This window comes from Symphodus melops, assembly GCF_947650265.1.
Source record: "Symphodus melops genome assembly, chromosome: 14".
Taxonomy (NCBI): Eukaryota; Metazoa; Chordata; class Actinopteri; order Labriformes; family Labridae; genus Symphodus; species Symphodus melops.
In genome coordinates, this window is record NC_136704.1 from 21,132,315 (window position 1) to 21,153,393 (window position 21,079).

General features: G+C 41.5%; 1 protein-coding gene across 2 annotated transcripts; it reads right to left on the reverse strand.

Annotated features, from left to right (window-relative positions):
* Window positions 1-5,946: 5,946 nt before the first annotated feature.
* ptchd1 (patched domain containing 1) lies at window positions 5,947-20,464 on the reverse strand. 2 transcript variants are annotated; one of them, XM_079360694.1, is made up of 5 exons: window positions 20,000-20,464; window positions 19,135-19,590; window positions 13,770-14,484; window positions 7,890-8,614; window positions 5,947-7,718 (listed from the first exon to the last, which is right to left on the reverse strand). In XM_079360694.1, the coding sequence occupies exons 2-5, from the start codon at window positions 19,546-19,548 to the stop codon at window positions 6,618-6,620; spliced, it is 2,955 nt and encodes a 984-aa protein (XP_079216820.1). In that variant the 5' UTR covers window positions 19,549-19,590; window positions 20,000-20,464; the 3' UTR covers window positions 5,947-6,617. The 2 variants fall into 2 exon arrangements, with proteins under 2 accessions (XP_079216820.1, XP_079216819.1); XM_079360693.1 differs by lacking the exon at window positions 20,000-20,464 and having other exon boundaries at window positions 19,135-19,542.
* Between the last annotated feature and the right edge of the window lie 615 nt (window positions 20,465-21,079).

The window sequence follows — 21,079 nt, forward strand, 5'->3', positions numbered from 1 at the left end:
TGTCAGTCAGGGGTTTTTATAACTGATCCCTGTCTAGGTTGGTAAACTGAACTCTGTAATGTTTTCATATCTTTGTCTGCGCTGACAGAATGACTGCAGGGCAAGGGCGGACACACAGTGTATTCACATTTCATAAATAGCAGCTCATGGTTGCATTGGTCTTTGATGATACAGTTTTTGTTTATCAAAGGAAGATAATATTTGATAGTATGTCTTTGACAAAACTTTCAATCATTTACTGCAGTAAGCGGGACTGGTAGAAATATCTTAATACATCAAAATCTGGTATTTGTTTAAAATATCTGCAAGAGAGACCTTTGAGTTATACATTTCTTTTCAAATAGAGAATTTTATGACGTGTCAATACTGATTATTGCAGATATCTATCATAAAATATCAGTTATTTATCATATACTCTTATGTCTAAATTGCACCATTGCCTCCCAAATAAACACAAAATCTTAAAGAAAAAAGTTTGGTCTACTCTAAATGTTATTTTACTTTGTTGTCTGTGATAATGATAATGAGTTACTTCCGGTTGTTTTGTTGAGAGCTCAACTTTGTTGTTGTTTTCTCAACACTTGTTTTCCTGTGATAAGTTAATTACTGAAGCTCTGGGGTCTCATTTCAACAGCTGCATCCAAAAAAAGGGTCCTAAAACCGGCCAACGCCAATTCCCACAAAAACCTAATGTGTAAATGTACGCACCCACAACTAGGGCTGTCAGCATGAATCTGTTAATCCTTGTTGGCACAGTGTAGGTGAGAACGACACTGCCGTGCCTTTGAATGTCTCATTTCGATGACGAATCAATAGTCAAAGTCCGTAGCAAGTTCCTTTATTTTTTTCTCCTTAAGTTAATCACTTAATATATGAGCTACTGGAAGTTACTTGTTTTATTTCAAAATAAAAGCAGATTTTTATTCAAAAAAAGAACTCATGCATCAACAGCTGAAGAAGACTGCAATGATTTTTAATAAAAGCCAAACGATAACTTTTTTTAACGCAAAACAATAGAATTTTAAATTGGATTTGGCTTTAAAACATTTCAAAAGAGTCAGATCAGTATATAAAGGACAGTCGTCTTTGTGGTCATATGAAATGGTTTCCCTTGTGGTTTAACATTCTGTCCCTTTAGCATCCCTGAAGTCCTATTTTGAATATAAACGGATGCAAATGAACAACCACACGTACGTGTTTCACTGTCCTGGTTGCCCTATATGCAAATTCACAGAACCTTATTAGAAGAAAATGCTGGTCTGCGAGGTTTCCTTGCTGACGTATGAAGCAGGGGGGTAATTGGGTCATATACCATTCAAAAGAGAGTCCTTGTAAACGTTTTCCTTTCCAGTTGATTTTTGTCCATGTATTTTTTGATTCCCCTGCCATTCACATGTTTGTTTTTATGTTTCTCATTTTGTTTACACTTATCTGTAAATTATTATTATTATTTTTTTTTTTTAAGTTATTTTTTATTTTAGGCCTTTATTTTGGAGAGACAGGACAGTGGATCAAGTGAGACATTTAGGAAAACTGAATGACATGTGGGGAAGAAACCACAAGTTAAATAAGAAAGCTTAAATAAAGCTTTTCTAATGCTGGTCTAATTGATTTTGTTGTTGTTTACCAGCTAATGTCTGGTGTTATTTACTTGTATTGTTGTTTTTCTTCCTTTATTTACTAATGTAAACATGCTTGTAGCTGTTTTCTTTTTACTTCTTGCTTTTATATTCCTCTTCTTGAGCTGCTGTAACAACTGGCAAATACTTTCTGGATAATGTTTTGATTGTAACTACTTTGATTAGATTTAGATTGAAAAAAGTACTGTCTGATCATGTTTGAGAAACTATTTTTGACCAGTATGTAAGGATGTGATTATCATGTCAGAAAAAGAAACATTACCTGTTAGTGCCTTCAGGCTTCACAGAGCTTTGTGTTACTGTCATTCCTGACCTCGGGTTCCCACAGTCCGACTCTCTCTTTTAAGTCAAAGCAGCGTCAAAACACTTCTGCTATTGTTTTTTCTTTCTGTGTTCATTTGTTATTGTCAGGATAGTAACTCTCGACAACCTTTCAGACATTTTTCTGACCCTGATTAAGGCTACGAGTTGAAATGCGGTCTAATTTGTTAATAAAGTTAATCTTCTTTCTACAAGTGTTGCTGGAGCAATTTGACTTCTTCTAAGCCGTTTTCTCTCCATGCACATTGTCACTTGAGGAAGTTTGTGCCAGAAAATCCAGTGTTGCTTCTTCTTAGGAAAACATCCTCCATTGTGTTCTTTCAATGGGTGGAGTGTTAAATACCTTACCTGTTGCTTTTCAAAAGCACCTGCTTCTGAGTGTGTTCAAGTTTACTCGTGGGATTCTGTTTTTGTGAGTCCTACGGAGGACCACTCACACAGTGTCCCTCCATCACCCCTGTGTTGTCGTAAATCCTTCAAACATAAAATCCAAAAAACTGCAAAACTTGAAAATCGTCCTCCTCATTGATTCCTCTCGTCTGCCTTTAGTCACCCTTCTTCGCTCCGAGAGAACCCACATGCGTCTTACACAAGAGCATCATTGGCAGCGTCAGGTGCCTCTGGTGTCTGTGTGTGTGCGTCAGTAAGACAGTGTGTGAAGGTGTGTTCAGGAAATCAGAAATTCTGAAATGTGAGGACACGAGATGAAATGATGACACACACCCGCTAAGAGAAAGGAGGAGGGAAGAGATGCATGAATAGAGATAGTACACAATATTTCATTAAAAGTGTCAAAGTATCTATCTATCTATATATCTATCTATCTATCTATCTATCTATCTATCTATCTATCTATCTATCTATCTATCTATCTATCTATCTATCTATCTATCTATCTATCTATCTATCTATCTATCTATCTATCTATCTATCTATCTATCTATCTATCTATCTACCGTATCTAGTATATCTTTCTATCTGTCTATCTGTCTTGTATCTCTGTCTCTTGTATTTCTGTGCTTTGTTTTCCCTCAGTATGACTGGAGGGCAGCAGCTGCTCTTACAGGATGCAGATCCAGACGGTTCCTGGATAGAGTATTATCTTTTGTGTGTATAAATGTGTATATGTGTATTCGTGAGTGTGTGTGTGTGTGTGTGTGTGTGTGTGTGTGTGTGTGTGTATGTATGTGCGCTTCCACAAAAGACTATAAAACATAAGGGAAATTGCAAATTTGTATGCAAAAATTCCACAGAAGGCACTGTGATATGTTGGATTCAGCTTGACAAACCGGTCAAACATCTTCTCACACTCACTGTCTCTGTCTGTCTCACACAGACACACACACACACACACACACACACACACACACACACACACACATGCATGCACAGAGACACATACAAACTGCTGTGATTATGAGGAATGGTATCTGAAGTCAGATGTAAAATAAAGCAAGCAAGGCAAGTTAAGCCTCGGGGCGACACAGCTTTTCAAATCTCAGAGAGACTTTTTGCTGTTCTGCACTGTCTGCGTGCAAGTGCTTGCGTGAGGGGGAGGGAACAACGTAATTGAGCTGTTGAGTTTGACCACAAGGGGGCAATAAAGACTACTGCCATTGTTTACCTCCGGGGATTCAGTGTCAGCCTTTGTTCGTTTTTTCAGTCCTGAAAACAAAACAGTATCAGATCAATGGAGCGAGGAGAGACTGCAGCACGATATTGCTCTTCTTCAGTGATGCAGCACTTTAGGTGGAAGTTAATTGTTAGTGCGTTTGCTTGTGTAAGTGAATTTATTTAATCCCACTGGCGAGAATCTCTTTTTTTACTCTTTCCTTCAGACAGCCAGAAACAACAAATTAGTCAAACTTAATCAAAGCTTGGCAAAAAATGTTCTTCACGCAAAGGAGGAGTTTGGACCATCTGGACTGTTTACTGAGTTTATCAAAGTGTTTAATTGTGTATGTGTGATGCAAAGAAAATATGTCATCCCACCTGTTCCAGGAAGTAGTCTATGCCAGGAGTTCGCTTTCAGACAGTTGCGTAAAGAAAGGGCACCATTTGGATACACTGAATTTCAGAGCGGCTCACCAAAATCTCCAGAGTTAGATCCCAAAATTTACTGTGCATCATTTTGTAGGAAGGTTGTGATTCAGTAGATTTCTTGTCAGACATTTTGGCGTTTCCAAATAACACACTTCCAGCGAGGGAACAAAATATTTTTTTAGGAAATAATTGAGAGCGTGTGGGTCAGCCAGTATGCTGCCTTTCAATTTATTCCAACAACACTTTGGGTCCCAGAGAGTAAGTGACTTAGCATTCGCAGAACCTCATATTTTGTTTTCCCAATTTCAGAAGCAGGCCGAAAACCACTTGCTAGCTAGCGACGTGTTTGGCGGATTATTTTGCCTCCCGCTATGCCCCGCAAACCAAAAATCATTAGACTGTTTACTAACACTTAAAGGGTCTATGAAGCAAGTTCAACATACTAGTGCTTTCAATGCTTAAAGGAATTGTTCTGTAAATTTGAAGTGGGTACTTGTAGTGTATTTGCCACGGGAGATGTTAGTCAACTCAGCTCCTCTATTGAGGAAACTGCAGGAGTGCAGGCATGGAAGCTAGGATATATTTTGTAGCAGACAGAGTACATTTCCACTACGAAAATGACGAGCTAAAAAATATTAGATACATGTATGCTATATTGAAAAGCCGCTTCGCTTTAGCCCTATATTTTTTCTTCAAATTTGAACGTCTACTGCTGGAGATACTTCCAGCTCGGAGGTCTAGCATGTGCTCTAAAGAAAACCATTCGGCAAAGCTGATGGGAGGGATGCAGGTGAGGGATTGTGCCTTTGTCTTACTGATGGTTGTGGAGCATGCTCAAAGCCTGAACAAGACTTTCATTCAGGGGAAAGTGTCAGAGAGGAGAATGGATTTACAATAAGAATACCTCCCACACACACCGACCTTCAACCACAGAGAAGAATCCAGGAATAAAAGAGAAGACGGGAAACATGCCCTCTGACAAGCATTTCCCTGCAGGAGACAACAACACTTTCATTCCATAGGGGGGTAGAATAGATCAAAGGATTGGAAAGCAACATCTATTTCAATCTAATATTAATGGTCTAATATTTCTTGGCTTTAAAACAGACATTGAAAATATTTTCCTTTAATATATCATTGCAATCATACTGATCCAAGGCCCAAAAACTAAGAGTTAATTTTGAAGCTAGGATGACATTTTCTGAGCTCTTAGCTAAGCTCAGCTTGAACCTTTAAAGTCAAAGCACTTTGCATGTTCTGTGCGTATGTGGCGGCGTCTCATGTCCTGTTTGCCGTTGTGTGCCCGGGGCTGCAGGCTGAGGGTCGCAGACTCAAACAGACTTGACAAAGTGATCCGCAAGAGCACTGATGTTGTGTGGGTGAAATGTCAAAGTTGTGTTTCATCTCGGACGTTGTCTCCCACCCACTCAACAATACGGTGATTCAAGACAGCACATTCAGTACAAGACTGATTACGCCGCGAATTGATGCACCACAGAACGCCACAGGCAGTCATTCCAATCTGTGGCCATCAACCTTCACAACTCCCCCCTCTGAGTGTCAAACATTGTCTGACCCTGGACTTTTTCATACTGACAAATGTGAAACCTTCCCCATGATTCATTGTTTATTCTTTACTCACACTGTGCAATACTCTCATTAAAACATTTAGTATTGCACTTTTGTATTTTTTGCGTAATTGTCTTCGATGATGCGCTTTTTATATTTCACTATATTTCTTAAATTGTTTTGTTGTACTCGGTGTAGACAGATTGAAGTCATTAGTATTATGCTGATTTGACATATTGATTAACTTAATGATATGTATCTGCAATAAGTGCCATAAATATTGCAAAGATATATCTGCCCAACGATTGTATCTAAGATAAGATATATCTGCCCAACGATTGTATCTAAGATAAGATATATCTGCCCACTTTCAAGTTACCGATGTCAGGTCCTTCTCAGAGCTTGTTTTAATGTTCAATACCCACCATCGCTAACTTGAAATGCAATAAAATTAAAAACCACTTCAGACCACATTTTCTATCGGTTTGACTTTATTTTTCCAGCATTTAAGTAGAAATACTTGAGTCTTACAGATGATTGCCTGGTGTCATTGTAGCTGTGTTTATGCATCTTGCCATTTTGAACAAAAAGCAGTAGCAAAACAATGCGATCAGGTCTAAAGCAAGTATTGGTGAAAAATGGTGGAACTTCTCTGCATGGTAAAAATCACATGGAGGCCTGACATTGGCTGACCCTCATCTTCTAATCGACTGTTTTCTCATTTACATGCCACACAGCACTTACAACAAGCAGGTAACCATGGATACACTGCGCTGGAAACATCATTTTCACTCTATTCATCTTCAGTAGACTCGCACCTTCATTTACCTGGTCCTTTTTTTCCTCTTGACCTTCTACCTCTTTCTTTCTTTTCTTTCCCTCAATGACAATCTCCTTTTCTTTATTTTTCTACATGGATCAGCTTCTTTTCTGCAGTACCGCAGCTCTGACTACTATGGGACAGTTCCCAGTGGGCAGTCACCATGGAAACCAAGAGGCCTTCTCTCTGGAAAAAAAAGGAAGAAAACTCAAATCATCCTGTGCTCAGACAGTGGTAATCTGATCCACTACTCGGGTGCTGTCGTTCATTTCAACACACTCCACTTCTTGTGTCTGGCCCTCACCTTCAGGTCCGTTTCCCCGGCTCTTGGAGGGGGGCAGGAAGGTGAGGAGGGTGGGGAGAAAGGCAAGCGTGTGCAGGGCCGAGCAGCCGGCCGTGAGGGTGAGGCAGCGGAAAAGTGTGCGTGTGAGGTTTGAGCGGACGGAGCCGACAGGCACCAGGGCGGCGCTGTAACAGATGAGTGTCTGTAGAGAGGGGACTCCGTGTCTCTCTAACGCCACTCTTACCCAGCGAGTCCGGCTGTCACCCCGACCAGAGGCGAAACCACAGAGGAGGGGGCCGCTGCAGTCCGCTGAGTGCCCCAAGGCAGATATCAGACACAGCACAGACATGCAGTCAAGCTCCACCCCCCATAAAGTCATGAAACCCAAAACTCCAAACTGCACAGAGAGAAGGGTGAGGCCAAGCCACACAGAAACAAGAGGCTCCACGACCGCCAGCGAGGACAGACCGAGAAGGAAGAGCACCGCCAGCAGTGAGTGTCTGAGAGGGGAGCTTACGGCCGCAGCATAGCGGTCTAGGTAGACGAAGGAGGGGTTAAAGATTAAGAATCGTACACGCGAGGTCAGTGACAGACGTCGCAGTGTGTCCAGCAGCACTGACATCTCCTCCCGCTTGTTCTCTGTGGTTTTGGCAACAAGGAAGATTCTAGACGCAGCCACATCAGGCTCCTCCCCCTGACCCCGCTCCGCAAATATAATGTCATCTGCGAAGTGTGCAAACTGCGGCTCACGGAGGAATGAGTGGCGAAGCGTGTGGGTGAAGTTTTCCCGTGGCTGGCATGTGGACTGGTTGCGGTCAGACAGGTAGTTCAGGTACGCTTCCAGCCAGCTGATTCGCTGGAAGCCTTTGGCGTATTCCAGCAGGTCCCGCTGCACGGAGGAATTCCAGTAGGGTGCGCTTTCATAGATATAAAATCCAATGACGGGAGAATAGGAGCTGAAGTACCGCTGCTGGGCACGGGTGTACAATACTGTCGCTGTATCCATGGCAACCAGTGCGCTGGGGTCTGAACCTTGGGTTACCTGTCGACAAGAGAAACATTTTAGAGTTGATCAGACATTTAAGGTTTTCATAGAGCTGCATCGGAAAAAAATAATTCTCATCCTACTCACCTAATAAAAAACTATGACACCTAAGCGTGCGATGTCTGCAAACACATGAATGTTTGATAATGTTTCAGTTCGTTATCTTACCTGGAGGAAGCCCATCAATCCAAAAGAGATGTAAACCAGATAGAGCAGAACCACAAATGGTTTGACATAGGTGTTAGTGATCCAGTCTCCATAGCAACGTCTCACACACCCCAGCAAAAGGTGAGAGTCCTGCGGATGATGCTCTATGTTCGTGGTTGAATGTGCGTTCGTGTGTTGGTGTGTGTGTGTGGAGTTAGCCTCATGGCCGTGTCCGTGTGCTGCAGGATTGTTCACTGTGTGCGGGTGTGTGTGAGCATGCGTGTGCGCTAGGTTAGCATTTGGTGAGTTAGCGTGTCCATGAACGACCCCATGTTGTGGGTTTGTGACATGAGTCTCGTCCTGGTAGCGCGTGTACATCAAACACCTGTACCAGGCCGGTTTAGAGTCCAGTCGGTCTGGTTTTGGGACTCTGCGGCAGAAGCAGCCGTGTCTGTAGCCTGTCTCAAGATACCCTGTAATCACCAGACAGGAACTGTAGAAGGACAACGTGTAAATGTAGCTAATGGTGATGGCCAGGGCGGCGGTTCGACAGAAGAGACGGACTGCCTCCATGTTGGTGAAAGGCGAGGCGGCGAGACCGAGTGTCATCAGGTGGAGCATGGTGGAGCCGGAGAAACGCAGCATGACATCCTCAAAGACGCTCGCCACACGCTCTTTAACATGCTGGTCTTCCCTGGTCCGTCTCCATGATGACAGCATCTCAAAAGAGCCGAAGAGCCCGTGGCCTTATGGGAAACAGAAATGGGCAAGTAGGTTAGATTAAATTTGAAATTACTTAGAACATCACTGTTTGGGTGGGGGGGGGGGGGGGGGGGGGGGGTTGCCCAGTTAAAATAACACAGACAACTTCTTTATGCCTCAGTTCAAACACTTGTACCTCCCCCATTGTTGTTGAAGTCCGTATTATTTTTGTTCATAAAAAATGTGAAATTGACCGTAGGCCTATAGCTCGCAGCTAACGCTAACTCTGCTAGTAGCCTACTGGTAGCTCTCTTTAAAAATCTGTCTGCTTTTATCTGAGCTAAAATATTCATGTTTTGTTTTTGTTTTTTTGCTGTTGGTTCTTTGTATTAGGCAATGATACTCCTAAAAATGTGGCCTTCATGTAATAGAGAGGTTGTAATGAACCAACACAGAAAGTTCTTTGTCACCCATGATAGCTGCTTTTTCAGCTCATTATTTTGGTTCAACAGACAACAAATTAAAGTTATAGTGTTTGACTTTAAATTCCCAGTGGTATGAGAACAGAGTAGCCTAATTTCAACAACTTGTTTCCTTTGCCATAACATATCTACCACTCTTTGCTTGGCTTTGACTCATTCAGAAGAATCACAACGTTGCAAGTCAAAGTGTAATAACTCAGTGTGCTTGATTTTGAAGTCCTCTCTGCAAACATGTCACATCTCACTCCTGTTTGAACTGGAAATGTGTGATACTGCAGATCTAAGATGCTGGAAATGCAGATTTATGATGAGTACAATCCAATCTGAGTAGTTGGAACATTGCAGCACAAAAACTGTGAAATGTAACCTATTTACAGCGTGCAATGCAGATGACTGTGAGAAATTGAACACGTTCTGAGCATAATTGAAGAGTTGTGCAATTACACGTTTCCATATGGAAGAAATTCAGGGCTTCAAACATCATGTAGACAATTTGAATAAACAGTTGGTGCTGCATCTCCTAACATACTTTGATCTCCAGTTGAGCTCAATGCAACATGCATGTCCAGTTTCATGTGCATGTACATACATGTTTGTATAATTGCAGGAGACGGTTTTAAACGGTTCCCTCTACCATGGTAGCCATGGTAACCATGACTCACCAGTGACACTGTCTCACCAGTGACCTCACCATGGCGAAACACTTAACACCTCAGCAGAGGCACAACGTACCGGCACTTCAGGCGTGGGTGCAGCTGAGAAAGTCTGCAGATCTGTGATTCGTGTGTGTGTGTGTTTGCGCGTGTGTGTGAGAGATTGAGAAGGAGGGAATTAGACAGTGAATGACAGGGGAAGATGTGTGGAAGTTAATGTTGCAGAGAAAGGAGAGCAGGCTGAGGACAGCACTTACTTGAGGATTTGGGGATTTTACCAGAGCTTGAGACGGACTAATGTCTGATCACACACAGACAGACACACATTAAGGCTTTGAACAAGGAGAAAATACCCATTAGAAAAGGAGTTGTCCTTTTGCAATAACCCTTTCTGTCCCTGGCGTGTCATAAATTGGATTAAAGATACTGGAAACCTTCAATTTAAACTGTCGGGGTGAGAACATTGGGGCTACATCAGTATTTCTAAAACTTCACATTGGAGGACATATTTTTAAAGACGAAAACAACTTCTTCAAAGGAGAAACTAAAGAACACAATCATGAACATTTATGTGAGGAAAGTTTTTATGGGATTTTGAAATGTCAAAACAATTGTAAAAAAGAAATACCACAAACCCAGGGAGATGTGTTATATTTTCTTACTACAGTCCAGAAGACATTAAACTTTACCTGTCATAAAAAGGAGCACAAGAGAAACTGAAAGTAAATTTGCACTTTGTAGCACGTTTGTAAATCCTGCTGACTAAAGATGCAACGATTAGTCCAAACATTTGTTATATTTTTAAGTTGTGATGCTTTTAAACATTTTTGATGGTGAATCCAAAAGCATGGGTTTTTTTTGTTACGACTGCTGGTTTTTGGACAAAAACAATAAGTCACTATGGGCTATGTGAAACTTTTAATCATTTCTCATGAAAATAATCTGTAAGTTAACCAAAAATAATGGACATTTAGTAGTTTTGTAGCCCTCCTGTACAGTGCCTGAAAGGTAAAAAGGGTTTAATATTCAGTTTAATGCATATGGACCATGTTATAAGTCAATAAAAACATAAATAACTGAGAAGTATTGATGTCCAATAATGTTCCATTTTCAATGTACCCCTCCTTGTAAACAAACACTGTCCCAAAATAGTAGTAACCTGTCTGAAACGGGATCGATGATGGCTTCTGGAAAAGGGAATTATATGATAATGTTTCATTATAAAGAATCTTTTCAGTAAAATACATGCACACATACCATTCAAAGGTAAAATCATTTGTTATCATGGCTGACGAAACAAAGAAAACAAAGTACTACTGAGCTGAGCCAAGTAATTCGGATCACTAAGAGCCAGAATCTCATCACGACAACACATCATGTTGTCCTTCTTGCCAGCTTTGTGAGCTAATAGGTCCTGTGTAACAACATTTCTGTCTTATTATGAAAGAAAAAGATGAAAACAGTCCAGAAGAATCCACATTTTTCTCCTCTCTCGTGCTCTTTTTCCTCTAATGTGTAATTGCATCCTTTCCTCTCTCCTCACACTTCCTCCCACCTTTTTCTGTCTGCCCACTTGATTTCGGAGAAATCCTTCCCCCTAACTTCAGTTTAACTTTGTTTTCTGCAAAGACAATCCTTCTCCAGACCCCACTTTGGAGTGATATTTCATCGAGCCCTCTTTTAGTCTCCATTCCCCGGTTTCCTCGGCCTTCTCTGCAGTTATTTTAAGCCCAACAGCAGCTTTTCCTCCTCCACATTTACAGAGTAATTATGGTATAGTCTGCATGTGTGCGTGAGTGTTTAACTCAACCGTCTGCATGCAATCCAGATAAACTACATATACGCCTTCGCACACATGGTATTTAGTTTCAATTTCTAAACTAAACTAGAAAGAGTTTTATATTGATACATGACATCCACTTGGAGCACATCAAGTCTTGCAGATTAAGTGACACGCCACCATTTAAGAAATTTATGGTAAGCTAGTTATTAACAAATTCTTGAAAAAAAGACAACAACAGTATTTTTTTTTCAAACCACCTTGAATATATTCAAGAACAGAAGGATCAATATATGACTTAGGTTTATCGGCAATGGAAGGGAACGCATTTTTTAGAGCCCTGCTGCAGCTTCTGTAAGACTTATGTACTCAATAAAGACTTTTATTTCCTCTCATAAACTGGAAACGTCCAACCTATAGATTTGTGGCCCCTTTAGGGGTTTGGTCATTTGACGTCAAGCCTGCATTGTTTCCAAGAGTTATGCTTAGATCAAAGTCTGGTGAGGTCTGCTGAACTTATTGGGTCAAAGAAGTGATCAACCCACATTAAAACATAGTTAATTAATTGCTTTATAAAATGTATTTTTTTTTCTGCCTTAATTTACAACCACTGAGTCATACTTGGCCACTGACTCAGTTTTAACAGTTAACCCTGGCCTTGGGTTGCCTTCCATGGAAAAAAAATCGATTCTTTTTTATACAGTGAGGTTTTTACAGACATTGCCATATTGCGTCACTTTTGATCCAGGAGCTCTCCATTTATTTGTTAATTCAAAGATGTTTCAGCTGAAGTTGCAAAGAAAAACGCCTACGGTCGCTGCAACTAATCAGAGCAGCACAATGCATGACAGCTGTCAACAGTTAGGCTGCTAAACTAGCTCCAACACTCAGTTCTTATGACTTCTATTTCAAAAGTAAAATGTTTTCACATGGGATAATTTATTCGCCATGTCCAATATTTTTACATAACACAAACTACCACCATGGGCATCAGATTTGGGGTTTCAGAAAGTACTGGATGCAGTTACTCAATCCAGTTGTCAGAAATATGATAGCAGACGCTCTTGAAAACCCAACAAGCTCCTACTTCAAAGCATACCATCCATATTTTTTCACTCCAATTCAAGTAACTCTTTTGAGAGATTTTGATTTAGTTGCTACCCTCAGTTTAAAAGTTTACTTTAAGTTCCATCATCCTCCCCTTAGAAAGTGGAGTTCGCTCTCCACCCGCTGTCAGTCATTTTGACAATCCGTCTACTTTGAAATGGCATTCAGCCTAAGGCTGGCATCTGCAACACCCATCACAGGTTCTGAAATAAGCACACGGCGAACACAGGCAGGCTGTGATGGAAGAGAAAGCGCCATGTTCACCTTGGCTCCCACCTGTACATGCAAGCATTGCTCTTCCTCTGATTTCTTTCTGCTTTACGGTCGTTTTATGTTGTTTTGGTTCAAAAATGTTCCTACTATTTGACATGGCAAGCATGACTTCCCAAAGGAAGAATACTGAATGTGCTGAGCTGAAACGCCAGTTACTAACACAAGGCGAATGAAGACACGGACAAACAGACTCGTCATGACTCAAGTCTCAAGTTAGAAGATTGCCATAAAGGTGATCATTTTCATGTTTTTTACTAATTGATGCCAAATGTTTTTTTTAAAGATACAAACTCCATTATTTTAATGAGTGATGTTATCAAAAGGTGCCCAAGCTTTATACAACACAAGTACTTCATATGACAGGTGCTTAAGACAGGCACAAATCCATCCTAAAATTGAAAGCCAGCTGTTACATGTGGTGTACATAATGTAAATATGTACAATTTAGACAGCAGATTTGTGTAAAGAAGTTTGCTTGAAAATTTTAATCACAAATAACAAGACAATTCCAAGTATTGGGGGCCTAGGACTTCTACTTTGATATCAATCATGATATCAAACTAGAAATCATTATTGTTTCATTTTTCCAACTATCATATTGAAGTTTACAATTCTGGTATAATGGCCACTCCAATGCTTTCATGTTAAGCATTTCAAGAAGTGTCAAGAAACATTCATTGACATTTGTGCAAAACTATCCAGTGTTAGGCTCAAATTATTATCTATTGATAACCTTCCAAATGTACCCAGGATACATTAGGCCTGTGCCACACAGTGTTGTGTGCCTAATGCCCATTAATGAGTTTCACTTTGTTATTAAGTTACAAAAACTGGAGCTTTTAAGTAAGTAAAAGACTGAATATGTATTTTATTTTTCTATCAAAAGTCAGTGTTCGAAACTTACCCAGCATGACGAAAGGGATTCCCAGGTATGAAGAGTTGTATGTTGCCCCAGTCAGGTTGAGAATCCCAGCAGCAGTGAGGCCTGACAGAGTGATTGACAGCAGAGCCAGCAGTCCTAACCAGGGTTTCGACCTCACACAGTCCCTCATAGAGCAACACAGGATGGCGAGAACGCCACACGCCCCCAAGCTTGCCAACAGGGGGCGTCGTGCCAGCACTGACGAGAACTGGAAGTCAGTCCTCAGAGAAGAGGAAGTGGAAGGGTAGAGTCCCAGCTTTGGGTGCAACACTGCAAACGTTTGTAACTCCGCACAGAAGGCCTTTTCCCATTCGCCAGCTACCCGGTCCATGAGGTCGCCGCGTGCTTGGAGGTAGTAGGTGAGCTGCAATGCCCTTGCAGATCGAACACCCTCCCCCCTGCTGCCCGTGCCAGGACCACGCACTGCCCCGCTGGGACCCCAACCCTGTACTCCACCCAGTTGGTGTCCGATGTACGCCTGCCTTCCGTCTCCCAGCTGTGTGATTGGGTAGCGCAGGATTGGGACAGTTCGGTTGGAGGTGCGAGCTGTCTGGATCTCCTCCATGGCACGTATGATGTCATCAATGATGCAGATGTTCTTTTCATCAGGGAGACAGAGGTAGGAGAAGGAGTAGTTGAAGCTGTTGAGGCCTGTGGCCGGGACTGTCACCTGCATCTGGTAAATCTGCCTGTGGAGCTGTGTCCAGAGAAAACACAAACAAGACAGAAGTTAACATTCCGATAGGCTTATATAACTTGAACACACTGCGAAAAGTAGAATAAAAGAGAGGTCTGTCAAAGTTTCTCAGTGTGTAGAACAGTGAAACACAAAGTGTGTTTGGCTTTACTCTGGGCTTCAACTTTGTTCTTGTGAATAAGAAGGACAGATATGTGGGGGAGTGTGTGTGCATGCGTGCCTTTAGTTGACAGAGTAACAATAGTGGTCTCAAAACCTCCTCCGTTTCTATGTCGAGAGGACAACAGTGCCAGCAGCATCCACAGGGCTGGTTACTAAGCAACAGGCCTGATGCCAGTTTCTGCCACAGTGAACATGGGCAGAGCTGTCTCCCTGCTCAGAGTACTGCATTGACTCAAAAGAGAGAGAGAGGGTGTGTGTGTGTGTGTGTGTATGTCTCTTTGGAAATTGATTGGTTTTGAATGATCCTTTCTTGTGCAGTCCTGTTGTGGGATTTACACAAGCACAGTTATATTCTGAGCCTGTCGAGTACAGCAAATAGAATCTACAGCATAACGAGAATCAGGACAGTGTTGTAGCACCTTTTCCATGTGCCATGGGTTTCATGAAAACAGCAAAGTTAGAAAAGAGATAAACACATTTCGGCTATTCTGATAGTCTTTCAAAGATTGTGTCTCTAAATAGATCAATCAGCTGACAGAACTACTGAGAACCTATCTAGTAAATGGGCTTTAAAATCTCTCCAATTTGTTGTCTAAGAACTACAGTCACTCAACGGCAGTCAACTTCTTGGATTGTAATCATTATCATATTTTATGTTTTGGGGATGTTTAATTAATCATAGACCTTATATAAGAAGCAGATGAATACTGTTGGTTTTCCAAAGTGAAGTCAATAACAAGCATGGGGAATCTAAAAAAGGAGAGTTCACAAACGAATGAATTAAGTCCACTTCTTATATGAAGCCTATGACTTCAGATTTTATGATTTTGTTTGCTTAAAACTTTCTGGTTCAAGAGAATTAGGAATAAAAATCAACTCCTACAACAAGTCATTTCAATCCACTATTTAAGCATCCTAACGTTTGCTAGTCGGAGCTAAAATCCAACATGGTTGTTTTTTGGGGGGTAAAAAAAGTTTTGCAGATATTTGGTTAACATGTCTACTTCACCACGGCAACATCAACTCAGCTACCTCCCACTCCTTGGTCAACTGCCTGTAAAAAATCAAAACCTGGATGTCAAGCAATTTCCTATTTAACCCAGCTCATGGTTGTGGTCCCCAAAGCGCTGCTCAGGAAGACACAGGAAGTACACAGGTTTTCCATCCGTCAATCCTCCGAAATCCACAACCTGGGCATCATCCTAAACTCAATCCTCTCATTCCACTCTCAAAACGAATCTGTCACCAAATCTGCCTTCTTCTATGTAAAATCTCTGTATGGACTTGGGCCATCACTCACTGTATTCAGAGCAGAAACCTGCATTCTCGCCTTCATAACCCCCTGCCTTCGATGACTGCAATGGAGTCCTGTCTAACCAGCAAAGCCCTAGACAGGCTCCAATATGTCCAAAACTCTGCAGGCAAAGTCCTGACCCGCACCAAGCACTGGCAGCACATCACCTCAACCCATATCAACCTCTACGGGCTTCCAGTCAAATTCTGCATCAAATCAAAATACTTCTCCTTAGTTACTAATCCCTCCACGACCTCTCCAAACCCCTTTCACCAACACAACACATCCCAAAACCATCCTGCGTTCCATTTGCACCCATGGAGACAGAGCCTTCAGTGTCACAGCCCTCGCCCTCTAAAACACCCTACCCCCGGACATCAGCAATGCCCCATCTTTAGACGCATTCAAAATATCCTCAAACACCATCTGTTCTCCACAGCCTACAAAGTCTCATAGCTCTGCCTCCCCATCGGACTCCCATCCTCTCTTACTTGTCTTCGTCTTATTCTTGTTCTTTGTTTGGTCTCTCCACTTTTTAAAGTGTCCTTGGGTCCCTCGAAAGGTGATTCATATGTTCAATCTATTATTATTAACATTATTATTAACATTCATCTTCTGGGAACCATGAAATTAATTGCAAAACTTGCTGGATAGTGGATCACCTACTGTATGTGTATAAGTATCCATGATAGGGAAATCATATGGGCGCTCTTAAATATTAATGACACCGATATATCATAGTTGAGATATTGGACTAAAGGAGTTGGTCGAATGAATATGACTCTTGCATGTTTAAAAACGTTGGCGATCACATGAATAACTGTATCTCCAGCAGAGAGGATAATCCAGGTTTATGAAATAAGCTGTTTTAGCAAGAGCATCTAAGGTGAGGCTGTGTTCTGACTTCTTAAAAATCAATAAACAAGAGCATGATTTGAATCACAATGCTGCACAGACACTAATTAATCCTGTTAAACACTATTTCTATCATAGGAGAGAAAAGGTCACCATCGTTTTCACTGACAGAAGCTGAAAAACACAAGAAAAACAATCCAGTATTTGGGTATGACTCATGATTTGTACAGTTATAAAGTGGATATCCTGTCGAGTATCTGCTCTTTTTGCTGACTCTCTTTCACAGAACAAGTTCATTCTCACAGAGGCTGTTTGGGAAAAAAGCAGGAGCTCACAGACTGATGCGCAACTTAACGAGTCAGCCGTGGACACAATATTACAACAATGTAACAAAGGTGTGAACCTCACAGATGAAGAGTAACAATGTAAGACTATGTAACAGTGATTTTTTTTCTCTATCTCAGTGTCTCTCTCTCGCTGTAAATGATTCACAGCACTAAACTCCTCAGTCTCTGTTGCAGTCCTCTGAGGACCAGCACTGTATTCTATTTTAAGTGGGTCACAAAAACTATATTTGATAACCACATGTAACAACTGTGATAGAAAAAAAAGAGCTTGATGCTTCTTAGTCAGCATACTTGGATTTGTTTTACTTTATGAAATCATTTGGCTAACTGCTTTCAAAGATTTCCGGCTGATACTCATAAACCTGTTTGGGAATTGACCAACTCGGCTTTGTAATTAAAAAGTTTGGATTCATTACTATAGAGGTTTTGAGGTTATTGGCTGTGGGGCCGTGTTAGTTTATGTAATGACTTATCAATCACTGTGAACAAGGAGAAAGACAGCTGGCATACATGTTCTGCAGCCAGAAGAAGAGGATCTTTAACTATATGAGTGCGTCTGAAAATGATTAAATTATCCATATTTACATGGTGGCTATTTCCGTAGAACATCACACACCAAAGGCTTAAATCCAATTAGACTATAACGTAATTTGGGTGATTGATCTACAACTGGAAGAAAATGTAAAGTGAATTATCTGAAGGGGACATTGTGCTGTATTTCAAAAAATTTTTATTCCCCAATAGATTCTGAAATCTTTGTCACAACTGCTAGTTTTGAGGATTCATCCTGGCCAATAATGCTTTTGAAAAATAACTCTAAGCTGGTTAACGTAGCCTTTAGATGGCAAACATTTCCTCTCGCTTGATACCAATTAAATTAGCGTGCTAACATTTGCGCTACCAAGCTAACAAACTAACTTAGCTAAAGTAAGCTCTGGTAGACAGAAGCTGAGTGTGACAACAGAATAATATGGCCATCATGAGAAATGTGATCTATTATCATACTCTCATGTCTTTATACCATATTACATTTTAACTATAAGGTCTTTGGATGATAATGTTACCTTTGAGCAAAGTTAGCTAACGAGTTATAATTTTTTTTAAATTATACTTGATATAAGATACTTGAATTATTAAAGTATCTATCTATCTATCTATCTATCTATCTATCTATCTATCTATCTATCTATCTATCTATCTATCTATCTTATAATTATCTATCTATCTATCTATCTATCTATCTATCTATCTATCTATCTATCTATCTATCTATCTTATAATTATCTATCTATCTATCTATCTATCTATCTATCTATCTATCTATCTATCTATCTATCTATCTATCTATCTATCTTATAATTATCTATCTATCTATCTATCTATCTATCTATCTATCTATCTATCTATCTATCTATCTATCTATCTTGCAATGTTGCAGGAGTATTATGAAATCATTGTGTGTTGTGGAAGGATTTGTTTTTAAAACTAGTTCCTGAAGTGCAAACAAAAGCTCTCAAATATTCTACATATAAAACGCAACTAGGCTACATGTTAACATTACAATGCTGTCAAAAAAGTGGGGGAAAAACAAACTATGACTTGATGCTCACTGGGCTCACTTCCTCTTACTGATGTCTTTAAGTCTTAAAGGTTGTTTATTCAATGTTTCTTACTGATGTCTTTAAATCTTAAAGGTTGTTTATTCAATGTTTATTTCCCATTCGCCATATATGTTTATTTTAGTAATTAAGTTTGTACTGATGCTTTAAAAATATTGGAATTCCAACAAAATTATTTTTAAGTCAAATCAAAATCTTTTTACACATGACAGAAAACTATTTTTACATCCGTCTATTTTTAAATGTTTATGAAATGAAAGTTTATTTTAAGTGTCTCTCAAAAGCAGTTTTCATTTATTCAACTTTAGCCTCTTCATGTTTGTCAGGGCATTATTGTACTGTTTAGATATGTGAACTGTGCGCGTGTCCGTACTTTTAGTATGGTGTCCAGGTGACCCGGGTCCAGCACGCTCCCCTTTCTGGTTGTCACGATCACGCGCCCGTAGCGACCAGGAGTCTGCAGGTCGGAGTAGAGGGCGTGCTTGGAGCGGTTCACGGGGAACAGGCTGTCCACCAGGTTGCCTTCTATCTTGGCCAGGCTGTGCTTGGGCGCGAGCAGACTCTCCACGTCCTCCTCCACGCGGTACCGACTGAAACTGGCCCCCAGCAGGATGGAGAGGAGCACTGGCGTTGAGGCGAAGAAAACCGGATGGCTGGCTACGAACCGGCCCAGTGCGTGGAAGGAGGTCCTTAGGCCCGCGTGCAACACCTGGCGCAGCATCCTAGCGCGCGGCCGCGGTTCGAGCCTCTCCCACCGACCGGAAAGCCCCGGAGCACTGTCGAGCATCAGGAGCTGCAGGACGCATCGGTGGTATTCTTAGATCTTGGGCTGAAAGAGCAGAGGGGAGAACAGGTGATTGGGGGAGTTTGTTCTCGGGAGCAGGAGGTCACCAGCCTGGGGAGAGTCCAACCCTCCCCTGCTTACAGGTGCGCCTCTCCCCTTGGAGTTCTCATCCGCTGGAAAAGCGCAAAGGACAGAACTGCTAAATGCACCAACATTTCTCTGCTCTGCGGTTAGGGAGCATACTGATAGCCTACTTTACATTTAAAACCCTGCTGCGCTGATGCCTCCTGCAAACTATGGATCTGTGCGCAACAGGGGAAAACGCAGAACCAATTGGATTATAATTAGACACCTTACTGAAACTGATTCATGATTAGATCCGCTTCTTCTGTTTGTTCACTCGGACAGGTTGCAGAGAAAACTAAAGTTGCACTGAAAGCAAGGCTGTACATACCTTAACAAGGGGACCGACGCTCTCATGACAGAGATCTTAAAGATGCAGTCAGAAGCAAGATCCTGTCGGCTGCCGGTGCGTTCAGCTCCACCCTTACATCCCCGACGCAACCTGCTGGGTGGTCGAGTTGGGTGGGTATGGTGGGTATAAGTGGAAGTCGCAGGATACGTGACGTGGTATGTAGTCCTACACCCCGGGGATGCCGGTAAAGCCGTTTGTCATATCAGCCTAATCTGGGTTTCCTCTGCGGCAGAAGGCTCTCTGTCGTCCCTCCTCTCCGCTCCTCATCACCCCGGAGGTTTGACGGAGCCCCCGTTCATCCTCCACCGGGCTGCTCTCACAGCAGCGACTGCTCTGCTTGCAAGAAGGCACGTCACTAATTAGCGGCGTTCAAACCGGGGTACAGCCTCCCTCTCTCTGCCCTTTTTTCCTCGCTCTTGCACCCGCCCTCGCGACCCGCTCTCAGCCCCCTTATCTGCCCCGCCTCTCCGCTCCGCGCCGCTTCAATGCAGAGAAACAAACGCACACATACACACACACACACACATTTTACACGAAGTGAGTGACAGCGTGTATGACACAGGAAAAAAAAGACAGCTAGCTAGGAATTCAATATGATGCAAAATAATTGATATTTTTGTTGCCTTATGAGATATCTATGTTATAAAAATAAAATTAATACAATAGTAACGTGTAGGCCTATATGCAGTAGACCAGCCTTGTTCTACTTCTGTTAAGGCTTAATGCTGGATTTGAAGCCTCAAGAAACATTTTTAAGATTGTCAAAACACCTGTTGATAGGAGGATTATTTCATATTTGCATTTTATTTGTACTCAAAATATCTGATTCTGCTGATTCGTTTATATAAAGAAAGTGTCCTTAACCCTGTTGGAGATTTATGAAACATCCCTGTTGTGTAGCCAATTGCTATGGGAACCAGACAAATTACTTTCTTTCTTTCTTTTTTTTTTTACAAGGATCGGTTCCCAAGGCAACGGAGATGCCACCCATCCCCCCAAAACACACAACTTGTCCATCCACACACATGCACACACACGCACAAACACACACACACACAC